Source organism: Anopheles merus, chromosome 2L (genome assembly GCF_017562075.2).
Source record: "Anopheles merus strain MAF chromosome 2L, AmerM5.1, whole genome shotgun sequence".
Classification (NCBI taxonomy): domain Eukaryota; kingdom Metazoa; phylum Arthropoda; class Insecta; order Diptera; family Culicidae; genus Anopheles; species Anopheles merus.
The window spans coordinates 44013632-44029345 of record NC_054083.1 but is presented as its reverse complement, the minus strand read 5'-3'; the positions used below and the strand labels follow the sequence as shown (position 1 = coordinate 44029345).

Below are 15714 nucleotides of genomic sequence, written 5' to 3'. Positions count from 1 at the left end.
AATTCATACTGGACCTGTGTATAACAATGAAGTGATACCCCAAGTAACAAAAATCTACTAACGACTGAGGCATTCTAAAAATAGCAAAAAAGCTGATTGCGCCATCTGTTGGTGGGCTAACCAACCAGTGGAGCACTTTCCTCGCTTTGAGAGCTTTCTCCTTCCCCCTGTACATAGTTTCACATTGAACCCATGCGCCACAGATTAAGCTTGAACGACTGGAAAATGGAATATCCATAAAAAAACGAAAGCTCCATAGCTTCATTGGTTTGCTCAAAAGATGGCGGTATTACAACTCATCCTTATATTGCTGCTGTCCTTTTCTTGCAATGTGTTTCGAAAAGTTTCATCTAATCATGACCTATATAGCCTTCTAACTTTCCGAGCAAAAACTATATGAATAGTTTTATAGTTTTAGGTCGTGTGGTCAGTCAAGAGGTACGTGGTATTCCATTCCATTCCATTAGTATTTAAACAATCGTATCGCCGTTCTAGTTCTAGCGATGCATAACTTCAATGCGAAACAGTACATAGGGAATGAGAAAGCTCTCCAAGCGAGGAAGCTCCACTGGTGGTTGGGTATTCCACCAACAGGTGGAGCCACCAGCATATTGCTATTTTTAAAATGCATGAGTCGTTTGCCGTCTGCTAAACGAAGTCTTTCTACATTCCGTTTAGGTTGACAGCTTGAGTCGTTTAGAATCCGTTTAGTGGTCGTTTAGTGGTTTTGTAGCACTTGGGAAACATCCAGGATTTATATTTTAAATTTTATTTTAACTTAATTTACTTACCTTTAGTCTTAGTATTTGTCCCAATTTCCCTTCTTTCCGCACATGTAAAGCTGAATTTTGTGATGAAACTGCGTATAATTTGTTGTATTGAACAGCACTTACCGTACATGTGACACGTGTTTTGTGTTGTATGTGGAATGCTGTGAAGATCATATGTAAAGGAATGGGTTTCCCTTTTACCGCAGCATCGAAAAGAAACGAGCCGAACAAGCTTTTTTTTACAGTAAATAATAAATTTTTATTATGGCCTCAAATGTAGTTCTCAAATCTCATATGCGTATAGTTTTATATGCCGAAAAATAAAACGAAACCGTACAACTAAGTAACGCTGTTTCCCATGCCCCTCTCTCTCTTTTTAGCTTAACCTAAACCCAAAAACAAAACAACGAAACAAAGATACAATTTTACATACATAACATCACGTGCTTTAACTGTCACCTTAAAATTGACTAGAGACAGGACTAGAAAAATTACTTCTTCACCAATTGTGGCGCGCTTGGTTGGTGCGGAGAAAACGCGTAGATAACTGAAATAGGTAAACTAAAGTTAATGATGCACAGTACACCACCACACACCACCACTATTCATTTCGTGTTCCGTGTTGAAAGTTACTAGCAGTGATCGGGGCATTAAACGGAGTGTTCGCAAACACGTATCCGCATGATTCTAGCTGGGTAAACTGGTGAGGCAGAGAAAGAAACGACATTGTACGATAGTAGGGAGAAGTGGTCGTTACTGTACCTAGTTTTGCCTAGCTGTGTGTGTGTGTGTTTTGTGACAGGAGTAACATTACAGAAACTGAGCCTTTTTGCTTTAGAAACGCGAGAGTGTAGGTAATGGTAATGGCCGCCGTACTGCTGCTTCGCGCTTCGACCGCGGGGATGATCGTACTGGGTGCATGATCCTAACATTCTAGTCGTAACGAATAGAGACTTAGCATTGTACACGGGTTGTTTTTCTTACAGATTAACGTTCTCTATGTATATATATCTATACGTATGTATAAGAGTATAATTTAATGTAACATTTTTATTATTTATCTATTTCGCTAACACTGCGTCGTCCTCCGCTTGTTTCTGCTTGTTTTGTTTGTTTGCATTCTGCAACGCTAACGCAACGGCAACGTTTGCGCCGACTTGTTTGCTCTTGTTTTCGGGCTGTTGTCGGTTTGTTGTGTGTTTTGATTTGTTTTTGTTTCACCGCATTGTCGCTGACTACTTTCGCGTCTTGTTTTATGCTGTTTGTGTTTGTTTTCTTTTGTTTTTGTTTTTGTTTTTGTTTTTTGTTTGTTTTACTTTCTTGTTTCCTTCCGATCCAACCATTATGCGATTGCTGTGTACTTGTGCTACGAATGTGGTTCCTTTATCATATTATGGTTTCTTTTGCATTGTTTTGTGAGTGTATTGTGATTTCCTTGTTTTTCTTCTTCTTTCTTCTTCTCGCCGGTTTCCTCCTTTGTCGTTTCGGTAATTGTATATATGTATATATATCTATATAATGTAATGTCTTCATATAGAAAATATTTAAAAAGCACGTTTCAATGTTTTTTGTTTTCTTCAATAATTCAATGTTAACGTATTACGTCCACTTTACTTAACCTCTTAAACTTATTTTCTCTTTTGTTTTGTAACATCTCTCACACATTCTCGCTCAATCTATCTTCTCTCTCTCTCTCTCTCTTTCTCTTTCTTTCTTTCATGATTTCTTTCTCTCTCCTTGCTATCTCTTGCTCTCTTTCGCTCGCTTAATTCCTCTCTTGTTAAATATCATTTGCTAGTTTGTATTTTATATTCCTCGAGTTATTGTACACTCTCTCTCTCTCACACACACACACGCATACTCATACACAATTCCTTTCTCTTCTTTCTCGCTCACTTTTTTCTCCATTCATTTCGTTTCCTTTTCGTTCGGCATACTATGTGCACCGTTGCTTTTATTATGTTACTTGTTTGCTTTATATATAATCCAGCCTCTCCTTTCGTTTCATCATAGTTTCATCCAGCGTCTTGTTTAAACTTTAAAGGTTTACTTCTTTGTATGTGTGTGTGTGAGTATGTAGTTGTTCTTTTTGTGTTGTTTTATTTAAATCACAGATATAAGCCATTCCCTTATTTATAATAATTACGTTTTGTGTATTTTTCTGTGTTATTTTTGTTTTGCTTTTTGCGGCTCGATAGTGTATAGAGTGCCAGCTATGCAACTTGAGGCTAAGCTTTCCACCATGCCGTATATTCCATGCCTCGAACACGTCCGCTCCGAAGTCTATTTCCACCTCTCGGCTAGTGTGTCAGTACCTCCGTTGTTTCATATAGATGGCGCTAAACCGTACCAGGGGTGTCATGGTAATCGATGTATTCGATGTTTGAGTGCTCGGATTAGTAGTGGATATGGGGATTCAACCGATGGGGAACGCAACGCTTAGCGCCATCTATTGGTCGTACCATGCACTAACAAACGCACATGAGAAGCAGTCCCATACTACCGCTTCACGTTTTCCTTCCTTGTATTCTTTCCTTGTGCTTTCTGGTAGCCTTTGCCCATTGCTTAACCTTCTTTCGGTATGCAACATTCCTTTGTTTGCAAAAATGTGTGTGTATGTGTATGTTTGATTGTAGTTTTTTTCTTACTTTTGCTTCATCTATCCACTTTCGATGTGATTTTGCTCAGCTTAAGTTTATGCAATTTGCTTGTTTTGCTTGTATTCTTTAATGGACTGTTATAACGCTAATGTAGGCAAGCAGCAATACAGCACGTGTTGTGTTATCGTTTTGGAGCGTTACTTAGAACTTGTTTTGGATGCAACTGTTATTAGCACAAATGTATATTCGTCTTTCTCTCCTCTCTCTCTCTCTCTCTCTCTCTCTCTCTCTCTCTCTCTCTCTTCCTCTCTTTCGCGGTTTCTTTGCGCGTTCTGTCTCTTTTTCTATCTCTCTTTTTATCTCTATAATTGTCTGTTACGAATATCTTCTCTCTTCGTTTGTTTCTTTGTTTGTTTATCATATTAGTATTCCCGATGTAGGTGTTTGATTTAGGTATAGCTTTGGCGTTGGCTGTTGCAAAACGCACACAGCACAGCACAGCGTTTACGGCGTTAAGAACATTAAGGTATGTAAAATAGCGACGCATTGCTGACCTGTTTACGCGTCCGGTTCCGCCGGATCAAATCGCACACAAACGCGAAATCCTACAGATGCGTTGTATTTTTAGGCAAAAAGCACAGTACACTACTACTAGCGTGGCACACCCCAATGCAGCAGCAATGGTTTTGCCTTCGCCTCCCTAAGCACCAGCATCTTCATTATCGGACACATAGAGGAAGAAAAGGGTATGGTAAGTAAGTACGGATACCTCGGACTTCTCGTTACGTTAATTCCGTCGTGCTGACGGATTTGTTTGTGCTTGCATTTTGCCCTAAGTTTTTTGTTTGTTTCTCCTTCCTTTTCGGTGAATGCTATGAAAATATGGATGTATAGTAGTGACAAGATTGTATTGCTTTCGGTACGGTAAGCTATAGTTGGTAGAGAATTATTTATCGACAATTCCTGTAGACATTGTGGTAGCCACAAGTGTGTATTCTGGTTTGGATTGTGTTAGAGTTAATGCGGCTGAGTATGGCTTGTACGCACGTACATCAAATCGAAGTTGGGAAAGTTAGTTCCTTAGAACCCGAGAGAGAGAGAGAGAGAGAGAGAGAGTGTGTGTGTGCCAGTATTTATACAGTTATTTGCGGCCTGGCCTGGCGGAGAAGGATTAGGCTTCAGTTTTCCCGTCAAACAAGAAGTCACCTGATTGTCTATGTAATCGAAAATATTGTTCGCCTTGAGGGGTTTTAGTATTATTATTAGTAGTAGAAGTAGTAGTAGTAGTAGTAGTAGTAGCAGCAGTAGTAATAATAGTAGTATACGATGGTTGAAGAGGTGGTGTGTTAGCCTAAATTGTCGTCAGTGCCGAGAATTCGATTGTTTGTAGTTCACTCGTACGTTAGGAACGCGTGCGCCTCCCAGAATATAGCACCGGAAGAATATAGCGCCGGAATTAGCTTGGGAAAAGTCACAAAAAAAAACCGCTGGAGCAATAAAGCTCAGCGGCTGCCACTCAGGAGAACAAACAAACACGCTTTGCTCCTTGCTTTGGAACTTAAAACTGTATATATGCACAATGACTGTAGGAGCTTAACTTCTTTCACTTCTTCTTTGGTATATAAAAAAACGGAACCTCAAAAAACGGAACGATTGGGCACACAGGCCAACACGGGGTTAGAAAATATTCTCTCCCACCCCGCAAAAGATGCACAAGCGCTCCGGGCAAGGAGCGAGAAGTAGGAAACGCTCTGGATGGAACCGGTCGATCACTCGTGATTTTTGGTATTTGGTTGCTTTGTGTTGTAGATTGTATCAAGTTCACAGTATCCTGTAATTGTAGAGTTTCATGCGGCGGTACTGGCGGTGGTGAGTGCGAATGAGTCCTCTCAGAGTGACTTACCATCCGTGTGTGTTTGTGTATATTGCGCATGGCTTTGCGGCGGGAAGCAGTTGTGACCTCTGACCTCTGCTATCTCAGAGCAGTGGTTCCAAAGGTCACACGGAACTCGGCTGCTTAGCGTCATCTCCAATGCTCTGTGTTTGAGTTTTGTTTTTTTGTTTGGTTTTGCATTTGTTTTTGCAGGCATAAAAGTAAGCCACCTAAACGCTGTACACAACACGGGCGCGTAACGTATCGCCCTCCGTACCCAGCAGTTCGATTCAATCCACACCGTATTATTTCTAGTGCTATTAAAAGCTGGTTTAAGTGTTTTTTTTGTTTTAAATCAGTAAAAAGAGAACCTTTTAAACATTCAGTGCATTGGTTACAGTGTAGGTAACGTTACGTTTCTCTCTTTCTATCTCTTTCTCTCTCTCTCTCTCTCTCTCTCTCTCTCTCTATCTCTTTATCTTCTTTTTGTTATGCTGTTATCCGCTATATACTGTTTCGTAATGAGTTTTGCAGCTTCTTTTTTGTATTGGTTTCTGTCCTACGATGCAAGTGAATGTGATGTAATGGTGTAATTGTGTACTATGTACAAGCAGTAAGGATTTTTTTTTCTTCTGTTCACCCCATCTTAATCTTTGGTTTTTCGTACAGCTCCAGTGTTTTGTCACAGGTGTTACGCTACTAAGATTGCGCTACTGATCCACAGCTAAAATGTAACACTACTACACGTACAGAAGTTACAAGCTACAAGTTTTGTTTTGTCCCCGGCGGCTCCGAACAGCGTGGCTGGAAAGGTTTCCATTCCTTTCCAGCAGCTCCATCATATCTGCATGCCGCGTCGCCACGCACGTTACGAGCAACGCGCTACACTACGGGCACTATGCTTTGTTTAGACTACTAGAGATACGCCAAACACTACTAGAAAACGCGGATGGAGGGCAGTATTTGCTTTTCTGTGTTTTTGTTGTTGTTGCTGTTGTGTTTCATTTGTGGTATGCCGAGGCAACGGCCGAGGCAGCCGGCGTCTTCTGAACTCTTGGCAAGCCATCCTTTAACGCATTGTTCACATCGCTCTTGAGCGCTTTGCGCACTAGAGCACTGTTTTGGTTCGTTTTTGGCGTGGTTTCGCCATCCAACCTGGAGAGGTTGAGTTGACCGATGACCGTCGTCGCTTTCCTAATCTGATCCGATGCGCTCTTAGAGTCACGTGGAGGCGTTGGCAGAGGAGTTGCTGGACCCTCTCCCAGACTCCGCTCAGCTCAGATGTTTCAATATATCGATTCATCCTCCAGGGATTGCTCACACGATACGATAACGAGTCGTTAGTCGTTAAGTCTGCTGAGTGCCTCAGAAGACGGCTTTTCCTGCAAATGAAGAAAAAAAAAAACCCGAACTTTCAAGACCCGGAACTCTCTCCGAACAGGTGCCTGCGCGGTGGTACTGTCCAAAATACCTGCTACGAAGATGACGCACCGTAGCCACTGCTGCCGCCGTGATTTTCCACCGAGTTGCCTCTGCTGGTAGTGGTTTTGCTTTCGTCGCTCGACGTCAGGCTGCTGCCGGCGAACGATGCCTTATCCTTATTACTATTGCTGTTGCTAGCGGCAAGATATGTTGAGAATGCTGTTTCCGACTCTGTGGAAAGAGGGAGAGGGAGGGCAGGATTTGCTTTTAAAAATTCATCTGCTACTTTCAAAAGGCTTGTGGGTACGCTACCTGTGCTACTTTCTCGGGTCCCAGTGTCCAACCGTCGGTCACCGGTAAGATGATCGACGTACGTACCGATGCCGACGCCGCGCGTCAGCTGCGGCTTGGTCTGGCGCGTAACCTCCTCCTGGGAGTAGCGGGGCAGGGAGAACTTGCTGGCCGCGAGCGGTTTGGCCGTGGCCCCCAGCGAGGCCGGCGTCGAGCGTTGATGGGTGAGTCGGTGCCGCTGTACGAGCGGCGTGATCGAGGTCGCGATCATTGTGCTGCCGGAGTAATCAGTATTTGAGTCGCTCCCCTGGGGAAACCGCGAAGATGCGAAGAGATTAGTCGAGATTTACAGGCAGACGGGAAGGAGAGGTGAACAGGCACGACAGGAGTTTGCTACGAGATGCCGGACACGGTACAGCACTCATTATTCGGCACGCGGCAAAACTGTGTGTGCCGATGGGCAGTGGTCCGCGAGCTATGCTAACCTAAAAACTAAACACAGAGCTAAACAGAGCTAGCTAATGAAACGAAACGAACGACAGCAACAACTATGGGGAATGGGGGTGAAAGGGGGAAGGGATTACACACTAACATCAAGCAGGAAACAAATCGAAACGACACAAAAACGACATTAAGATGGTGTGAATCGTTCTAGGGAAGGGAGAAGTAATGGAATATCTCTCTCAAGTCTTCATAGTTAGCGGTAGAAGAAGTGGGGGCGAAAAACGCTATTTTACAGCAGTTTAAAATAAAGTACAAAATAAGACCATACATATATTTACAAAATTCATTTATAATACAAAAGAGCAGGGCTTGGAGACGCAAAGAAAAAAGTCAACATGACCTTTTTATTTTAAAATATCAAAAATGAGTTAAGTGCTGCACTCAAAAAAGAAAACAGCTGATACATTATAACGAAGAACTTGTCCTGTAGCATTACTAGAACAGTTTAGCAAAAAAGAACAATATTCTCGCTCTTTTATTAACATAGAAACACTTGATAAAATGTTGGGATTTAACGAGAGAAAGCAGAGAGAGATATATACGAGAAACAAATAGAAAAAGAGAGAGAGAGAAATAGAGCAAGCGGAGCAATTGGAATGGTTTGGAGGTATTATATACTAAGGGTATCCCAGTAGTTAGACTAATACACTAACAGTGAACAGGCAAACAACCAAAACCAAAACAAAACAAACGAAAACATGTGAACTATCAAGTAAAGTAAACAAAACAAAAACAAAGCCCAGCAAACGTGCTGGGCAGTGTAGTAGTAGCAGCAGCAGCGGCGTCAGCAACGGCGGCTGGTTTTCGATACCAGAAATGGAACCAACAGCGAACAAAAACGAAACAAAAAACCAAACAACCGAAGAAGAAAGTTCATTCAAAACAAGTAGAGAGAGAGAGAGAGAGAGAGAGAGAGTGAGTGAGAGAGTTCAAAATGCAAATTTACCATGTTGGCACCATTGTCCGAGACCCCCGAGCCGGACATATTGTCTGCCAGGAGCCGTTCACTCTCCGGATCGGACAACAGACGCGACGCTTCGGATTTGTTTTTAAGGATCGATTTCGATCTTCGATGTGTTTCTAATTGAGGTGACGTTTCTAGCGAATCTATGGATATGGAGGACAATTTAGTATCAGCACTTGCATCTGAGTGGCCAAAAGAATGGGGATGGGGAGGAGAAGGACGTTACGGATGCAGGATGGGTTCGAGATGGGAGCGGGGGTTAATGAGCCGGAAGTTTGCGATTGGAGAGTGAGAGAGAGAGAGAGAGAAAGAGGAAAAGGAGAGACGATTTGGCATGCAAATGAGGAGATATCATTAGCATCATGGACTTCTCCTGCTGGAGTTCTGGGGCACTGAAAAAGCTTTCCAGCCATTCCGTTACATTCCATGAGTGAATGAGTGGATTAGTCGTTATTTCAATGTGTTGCTGAATGTATGTTTTCGGGAGTTTCTTGTTGTTAGTTGTTTACTGGTAATGAGATGTGAACAGAGTGGTGCTACTGTTTGCTCAAATTTGTTTATGTATGCTAGGGTTTGAACAGAAAAAAACGAAGATAACAGGAAAAAAACAAGGAAGATAGCCACATAAGTATTAGGTATTCTGGCAAAGTATAAAGTACGAGATGGGGGTAAAGAAGCAAAGAGGTAAAACAGTTAAATAACAACACATCGTAGAACTGTTTTCTATGCAGTGTAGCTCTGTTGGGAGCAGATGTTTCTGCCCTTCATCATTTTTAGAAACAAAATAACAAACGTAGACTAACACTGACCGCAAAAAGCTGTATTCAGATACGTTTAGCGTTTTGGTATTGAATTGGTATTTGGCTAAACTATTGAAGCATTAAACAGTAACAACGTAGATAACGAACGAACAATTATATTGATCTCCTTTCTACAGGAGTACAATTTGAAGATGAATTAGATTGTAAACTGTTTGCCTATCGAACTTATCGTACCAGGTATAACACTAGACATCAAAAAAGTTTTTTTTTTACTTTTTTATCGTTAAACTTCAATTGTTCAAGCAAATGATAAGAATAAGGAACAGATAAACCGAACAGGAGGACATAAAACATGTAAGAGTTAAGAGTAACATCGACTTGATATTTTGTGTGTTTTAGGGGTAGAATTGGTGAAGCGGCTGTGAAGTGTGTAGTTAGAGGTTCAGAGGTTCCCAAATGAGTCTAGAAACGAAGGAGTAATCAAAATTTGGGAAATTGGCTAACGATACTCCACTGCATTTCCCTTTTTTTATTCCCCACTGGACCAATTAGATAAGAGAGTTTAATGCATGTGTAATGTATGTAAGCATGTAGGAAAGTTATAACTGTGTGTGTGAGTATTAAGATATTAATCAGAGTTTGAAGTGTATGTTTTGGAAAAGGGCGCAAACAAACAGTGTGGTAGGCGCCAAACGGCATTTAAAAGAAAGAAAATAAAGAAAAAAAAAAACGTTTCACCCACTCCCACGTGACTCCCACCTACCTTTCGGGGTCGAGTTGGGAATGCCGAACAGATGCTGATTGATCAGCTTGGTAGCCGAGGCGAGACTTTTGGCCGGCATGAAGGAAGAACGGCGCGACTTTTTGCTCCCGGCGGTGGTGGTGCTGGTGCTACCGCTGCTGGTGGTTGCCGCCGCCCCAGTTGCTGCCGCGTCCTCCAGGCTTTCGATCGACGATTTCAGATTTTCGAAGCGCGTCTTGGGTCGGGCTACGGACAGTGCCGAGGAGGTCGTCGCAGCCGGCACCACCGTCGAGCCGGAGCTTTGCTGGAAGCGTGTCTTGCGATGCTTCGGCACGGGCGTCTCGTTCAGGCTGATGTGGCTGCCCCGATCGGCCGCATCGAACGGGCTGCCCTGGAACTGCCGGTACTCGTCGTCCATCGGGCTGGCGCCCAGGCTGCGCAGCGCCGTATCACCGGAAGCACTTTTCTTCACCTGCGATCGTGGCACGCCAACGCCCATCGCCACCATCGGCCGTTGCTGCAGCATGAGAAGCTGCTGGTGGTGGTGGTGCTGCTGCTGCTGCTGTTGCTGCTTCTGCTGCGAGTCTTTCTCTAGCGGGTTTATGTACAAATTGTTCGTATCTAACGTATCTAAATCGAATGGCATATCTACAATGTCCGACGTGAGGTCGGCCTGCGACAGGAATGGATGCGTTTGACAGCTAGCGTACGTGTCGGAACTGTCGACGCTAGCCAGATCACCGTTGTTGCTGTTGCTGTTGATGAAGGTACCACCACCGCCGCCACCGGTTGCGCCGGCAGCGGCCCCGCCGCCACTGGACCCGTTGCTGATCGCCCCATTAGCCCCGTTGGTGGCCGCACCGGCCCCGTTCGCCGGGTGCTTGATCGGGGTGTCCATGTACGGGTACGGGTAGGAGATCGTGCTCGGCCCGAACTGGTTCGCCGTTGCGATGCAGTTGTTGTTCATGCTGTTCCGCAGCATGCGCATCTCCATGCAGACCGTCGTGTGGAAGTCAGACGTTGGCAGTGGCATCAGCCCCTCGGCATCGATGAACTCTTTGTACTCCTAGGGGCGCGGTTTCCGTACCGCAGGTTGGTCGGCAGAGAAGAAAGAGCAAATTATTGAACTCAGTAGCGAGAAGATCCACACAAACGGATGAAGATATCATGCTATTACAACCATCGCCAAACCAATTCATCATGATAGCTTCATCCGTAAGATGCAAGAAGAATTTAAAGCACAACACACACACATGGAAAAAACACAAACACACACATATAGAGGCGGTGTTTTTTTTTCTCTCTCTCTCATGGTGGAGTTCCATTTCCGCGTCCAAAAAGTTTGTGAAGGCAAAGTTCAAACAAAATGGCAAACAAAATGACAAAAAAAAAACACTGTCAAACAAATTACCGGATTGTAAATGTGCCGGTCCTTTTTCAATTTTAACTACAATTTTATTAAAAAAGACGGGGCTGGTGGAAAAGGTTCAGAAAAAGAAAACTAGTAGTAGCTCTCACAAAGACGCACACGAAAACGCACACACACACACACACAGTAGAAGGCACCCGATTAGCCAATTCGTTGGTTTTGTCTAGAGTTTTTTTAAATTTGCTTTTAAAGTTGGATGGTGTGAAAGTGAATATGTTTTAGGACGATTATGTTTTGGGCGGAGGAGTAATTATACAAAACAATAACAGGATGTTACATAGTAAATGGAAGATATTTACAAAATTTCTATGTTTTTTTGCCTTCTTGTGGAAATTCCCAAACAAACCGTTGAAAAGGTAATTAAAATGAGGTTCTGAAATGCGACCTTGCGTGTATTTAGGCGCTTCAAAGGTTCGCTCGTTGAAACGCCTAAATCCATGCAATTTGCATTACAGATACACCATATTTTGCCTTTACTATCAGCTTGTTGGTATAATTTTATAAGATGTGCTAGAATCAACAGAGTTTTCAAAGATTCAATTCGTAGAATTTTGGATAAACGTATTTATGCTTTTAATTAAAGTTTGATACATATTTACATGAGTGTTCATACTGTTTTATTTACCAATCCCAGCGGTATACAGAGAAACAGATCAATAATAACATTATTGTTGTAAATAACGCTCAGCCAAGGGTGAAAAACAATACAAGCTACTAGTCACACAACAACAAGGAAGAGAGTTTTCTGCACAAAGTAAAACTTTGAATCGAACGGGAAGGAGAAAATCGTAAACTCCACTGTTCGTTTCTTATCCTTTCTTTTTCGTCGCTACAGAATGTGTTGAAAAACGATCTGGAATGGAGCGAAATATGATGCACGGGATCTGGTATATTACCATATTTTGTCGATAAATCTTGCGTTTGTCTAAAACTGTACGATTTCCCAATTTGCAACATCCGCGTTCAGAAACGGCAGACGGCATCGGAGCGAAACAAAAAAAAACTAAACAAAACACTAAAAAGGTTGGTTCAATATTTGTCTGCCGTCAACAAATGAATGAAACATAAGATGGAATGATTTTTGTGAATGGCCTCTTTGCGGTGGCCTCTTACTTTATCGTGTTTGTATTCTGGAATGAGTAAAACAAGTCAACCATTCCTCCAATTCACCGGTTAGGTTCGATTCTACACTCCAGTCTTATGGTATGGGACGTGCGAAGAGGCTAGTGGCCGAAAAAGCGCCGCTAGAAGTGTTCCGAACTCCAATCGCCGAAGCGAATAACAAGTCCATCCTGGCGCGTAGAACGGGCGCAAAGGATTTGTCAAGCGACCTCTCTCTCCCCAACGATCACTCCCAAGACGACTGTTTGGCCGTATTGCTGCCGAAGGGCAATAAATATCCTCCCCTATTTCACCCTGCGAACGAACGAAAGAGGAGCCGATGGAATTGGAAAAAGCTGGTAAAGCAATCTCTTTGCACGAATCATCCTTGGCGGCGCCTGCTGACGTCACGCATCCAAGCTATTCGACGCTTCTTCTAGCTTCTAGGCCACAGAGTTTGGATGGCATTTTCAACGGATGGGAGTGGGCATTTTTGTTTTTGTTTTCTACCGCGACACTAACACCCTGGTCCTGTGGGACCATCTTATCCTTGCGGTTAAAGAAGAGTGTGGAAGCGAACTGAAGCTTTCGATACACGGAGCAGCTCCCCAGTCCCCGGTTGAGGCTGACTTTGAGGGTGAAGTTTTGTCAACAATCAGTTATTTATGGATAATATTTACTATCGCCCAGCATTCGTCTCCGCCCTCGCATTGTCCTAGGGAAGCCTTTCGTGAACTCATCATTGTGGAAGCGTGTGCTGTACTTGTGTGAGTGATGCCGCCAATTGATGAATTGCCGCCATGTCCAAGGCGTACATCCCTCCTTTCCCGCACACACACAGACACACACAACGGACCAACCGAATGGACTCTAAGATGAGCTTGCAGTAGATAAATCGAGTCCTTTGCTTCCTTCTAAATGCATTCCATCTTGATATGGGATACATGCTTCTCTTTTTTGGGAGGAAATCTTTCATCCATCCCATCTCTCGCCCTCAGAACCGCACTATTGAGCTACCCTCCGTAAATCATTGCAGGAAGCTTGACGTTGTTATTGTGATCGTTGTTTTTACTTTCGTTTGCGCATCCGAGGAACTACTACTCCGCTCATGGTAGTTGGGAATTTCAGTGTGCTGCTTGTGTTGGGTGTTATTGGATAGGTTGGCTGTGTGGGGAATGAATTTTTCAAGCCCCAATGGTGGCCACTAAATTTATTGGTCATCTGTCATGAGGCGCACCGTGTGTTGTTGAGTTGTTTTTATTTCGGCCCTCACTGTTGGCCTCTTGTTGACAAGGATTTATTGGAGGAGATTTGTAGGTGAAGCTGAGCAAACTATGTCTACTTCATGGATCGGAAAAATGCTAGGAGAAGGAATGGTACAGCTTGATTAAGAAACAGCGCCGTGTTTGCTAGAATGTACTAAAAAAGACACGAAATATAGAATACTGAAAGTATATGTGAGGTTGTAGTAGATAAACTACTTAGTAGACTTCCCCAAGAAGAACGACTGAAGTAAATAGGAGTGTTTTCAATGCAAAGATTTTAGATAGATCAACTGCTAGAAAAACAACACTGAGGCATCGTTTCAGTACTACTTAAGTTGTACCGTTTATCAACAAAAAACATATATCCGATATCTGTGTAACAGATGATATAGTTATACTGATCAAATTTGGCCTAATTCAAGAAGTTCCGAACACTTAAAAGGGATAACCTAAAGGGCTGTCAATTAAAAGTAGTGGAGTAGTAACCTTTCATTGGTCCAAAAGAAATAGATGCTATTATTGCCAAGTAACACCAACCCAAACCTAGATAAAAGAAAGACACTGAGAAAGATTGACACAAATTAAATGTGCCAAACATTCCCCAGATGCCCTTTGCTCCGTGTGTATCGCGATTAGACCTAAAGAGAAGGAGAGATAGAGAGAGAAAAAGCGCACACCACACAGACATTGCACGAAACACACACACACACACAAACACACAAACGAAACACAAACGAGATTAGCCCCAGAGCAGGAGAGGGGGCGGGGTGTGCGTCAGACGGTAGGTGAAGAAAAAATCGCACAGAAAAAATGGCAGCTGCAGAAGCCGGTGGAAGTGTGGTTAGGACACGTTGCTAGTTGCTGTTCCTTGTGTGCCACTGTTTCGGCCGGACCGTAACGGACCGTAGCGTGTATTGATAGTAACGCACGCTCTCTCTCTCTCTCTCGCTCTCTATTTGCTTTTCGCTTCCAACCATTCGAACCAATTGAACGTGTTAGTTTGGCGAAAGCCACTTCAAGAAATTAGTTACGACAGCAACGAAACACACAAACAAAACAACCCGTTACGGGAGGTTCGGAGTGAGTTTGTTGTTTGAGATTTTGAGAAAAAAAGGAACAACACAACGCGAACGCAACAGTGTGTTAGTGGAAGCAGTCTAGCAAAAGTAGTATTAGTAGTAGTAGTAGTAGTAGTAGTAGTAGCAGGACAGAACAAGGAATCTCCACGGGTAGCTTCACACACCGAAGAGAACTCACCTGCGATTGGGATGCGCGTGTGTGTAAGTTTCTTGTTCTTTCTCAGCGATCGCAGCGCCAATCAAGCATGCCGCGCTGTATATGTGTGTATGTGTTGTATGTGTGTATATGTATTTTGCATCGTAACTTTGGGCGCGTTACGCGTTACGCTTGGCGCGTCGTCATCGAGAGCACTCTCCACCATTGCGCTGGCTACTTAACGCTACAACTACATTCGACGGTAAACCATCACCAAGTCAGTTTTCAGCGATCGATGTTTGTATTTACAGGAGAGGTAAAAGAGAGAGAGAGAGAAAGAGAAAGAAAGAGAGAGACGACGACGACGCCGAGCGAGAGAGAATTTGCTGATCACTCGAGCGCTGTGCTTTTAGTAATTGATATGCGTTTTCGTTTTCCATTGTCGGCTTCCATTTGCTGTCCTTCTTGTGCGCCATTCGTGCTCGTGGATCGAAGAGTTCAAGCCGGATTGAAACATCGACAAGCCCCTCGGCTCTACAGCTCTATTTCCGCCTCCTTGCCACCGGTGGTGCGGCCGTGCTCGTACCCGTGGACGCCGGTACGGGAGGAGCTGCCCCCGAGGCTGTGCAGCAAATGTCATACGCTTTTCGAGCGCAGCGGAATACACTCGGTGTGGCATTGCTGCGGGCTCTGGAAATTGGTAGTGGTAGTAGTAAGGTGGTTCGATCGGCTCAGTTCAGTGTAGTGTGGCAGCAGATCGTCGTAGTGCAGGCACGG

The 15714-nt window shown here is 43.5% G+C and overlaps 1 protein-coding gene across 12 annotated transcripts in view; it reads right to left on the bottom strand.

Moving 5' to 3' along the window:
- Window positions 1-1147: 1147 nt before the first annotated feature.
- LOC121593758 (potassium voltage-gated channel protein Shab) overlaps window positions 1148-15714 on the bottom strand; it is a 102884-nt gene continuing 88317 nt past the window's right edge. For 10 of the 12 annotated variants that reach the window (XM_041916408.1, XM_041916407.1, XM_041916417.1 and 7 more), the window contains 5 exons: window positions 9949-10993; window positions 8407-8567; window positions 6978-7263; window positions 6715-6896; window positions 1148-6625 (listed from right to left, as the gene is read on the bottom strand). In XM_041916408.1, coding sequence (XP_041772342.1) covers window positions 6718-6896; window positions 6978-7263; window positions 8407-8567; window positions 9949-10993 — 1671 coding nt within the window. In that variant the 3' untranslated portion in view covers window positions 1148-6625; window positions 6715-6717. Of the gene's footprint in view, window positions 6626-6714; window positions 6897-6977; window positions 7264-8406; window positions 8568-9948; window positions 10994-15714 lie in introns of those variants that run through there. The other 2 variants (XM_041916409.1, XM_041916419.1) reach the window with 2 other exon arrangements.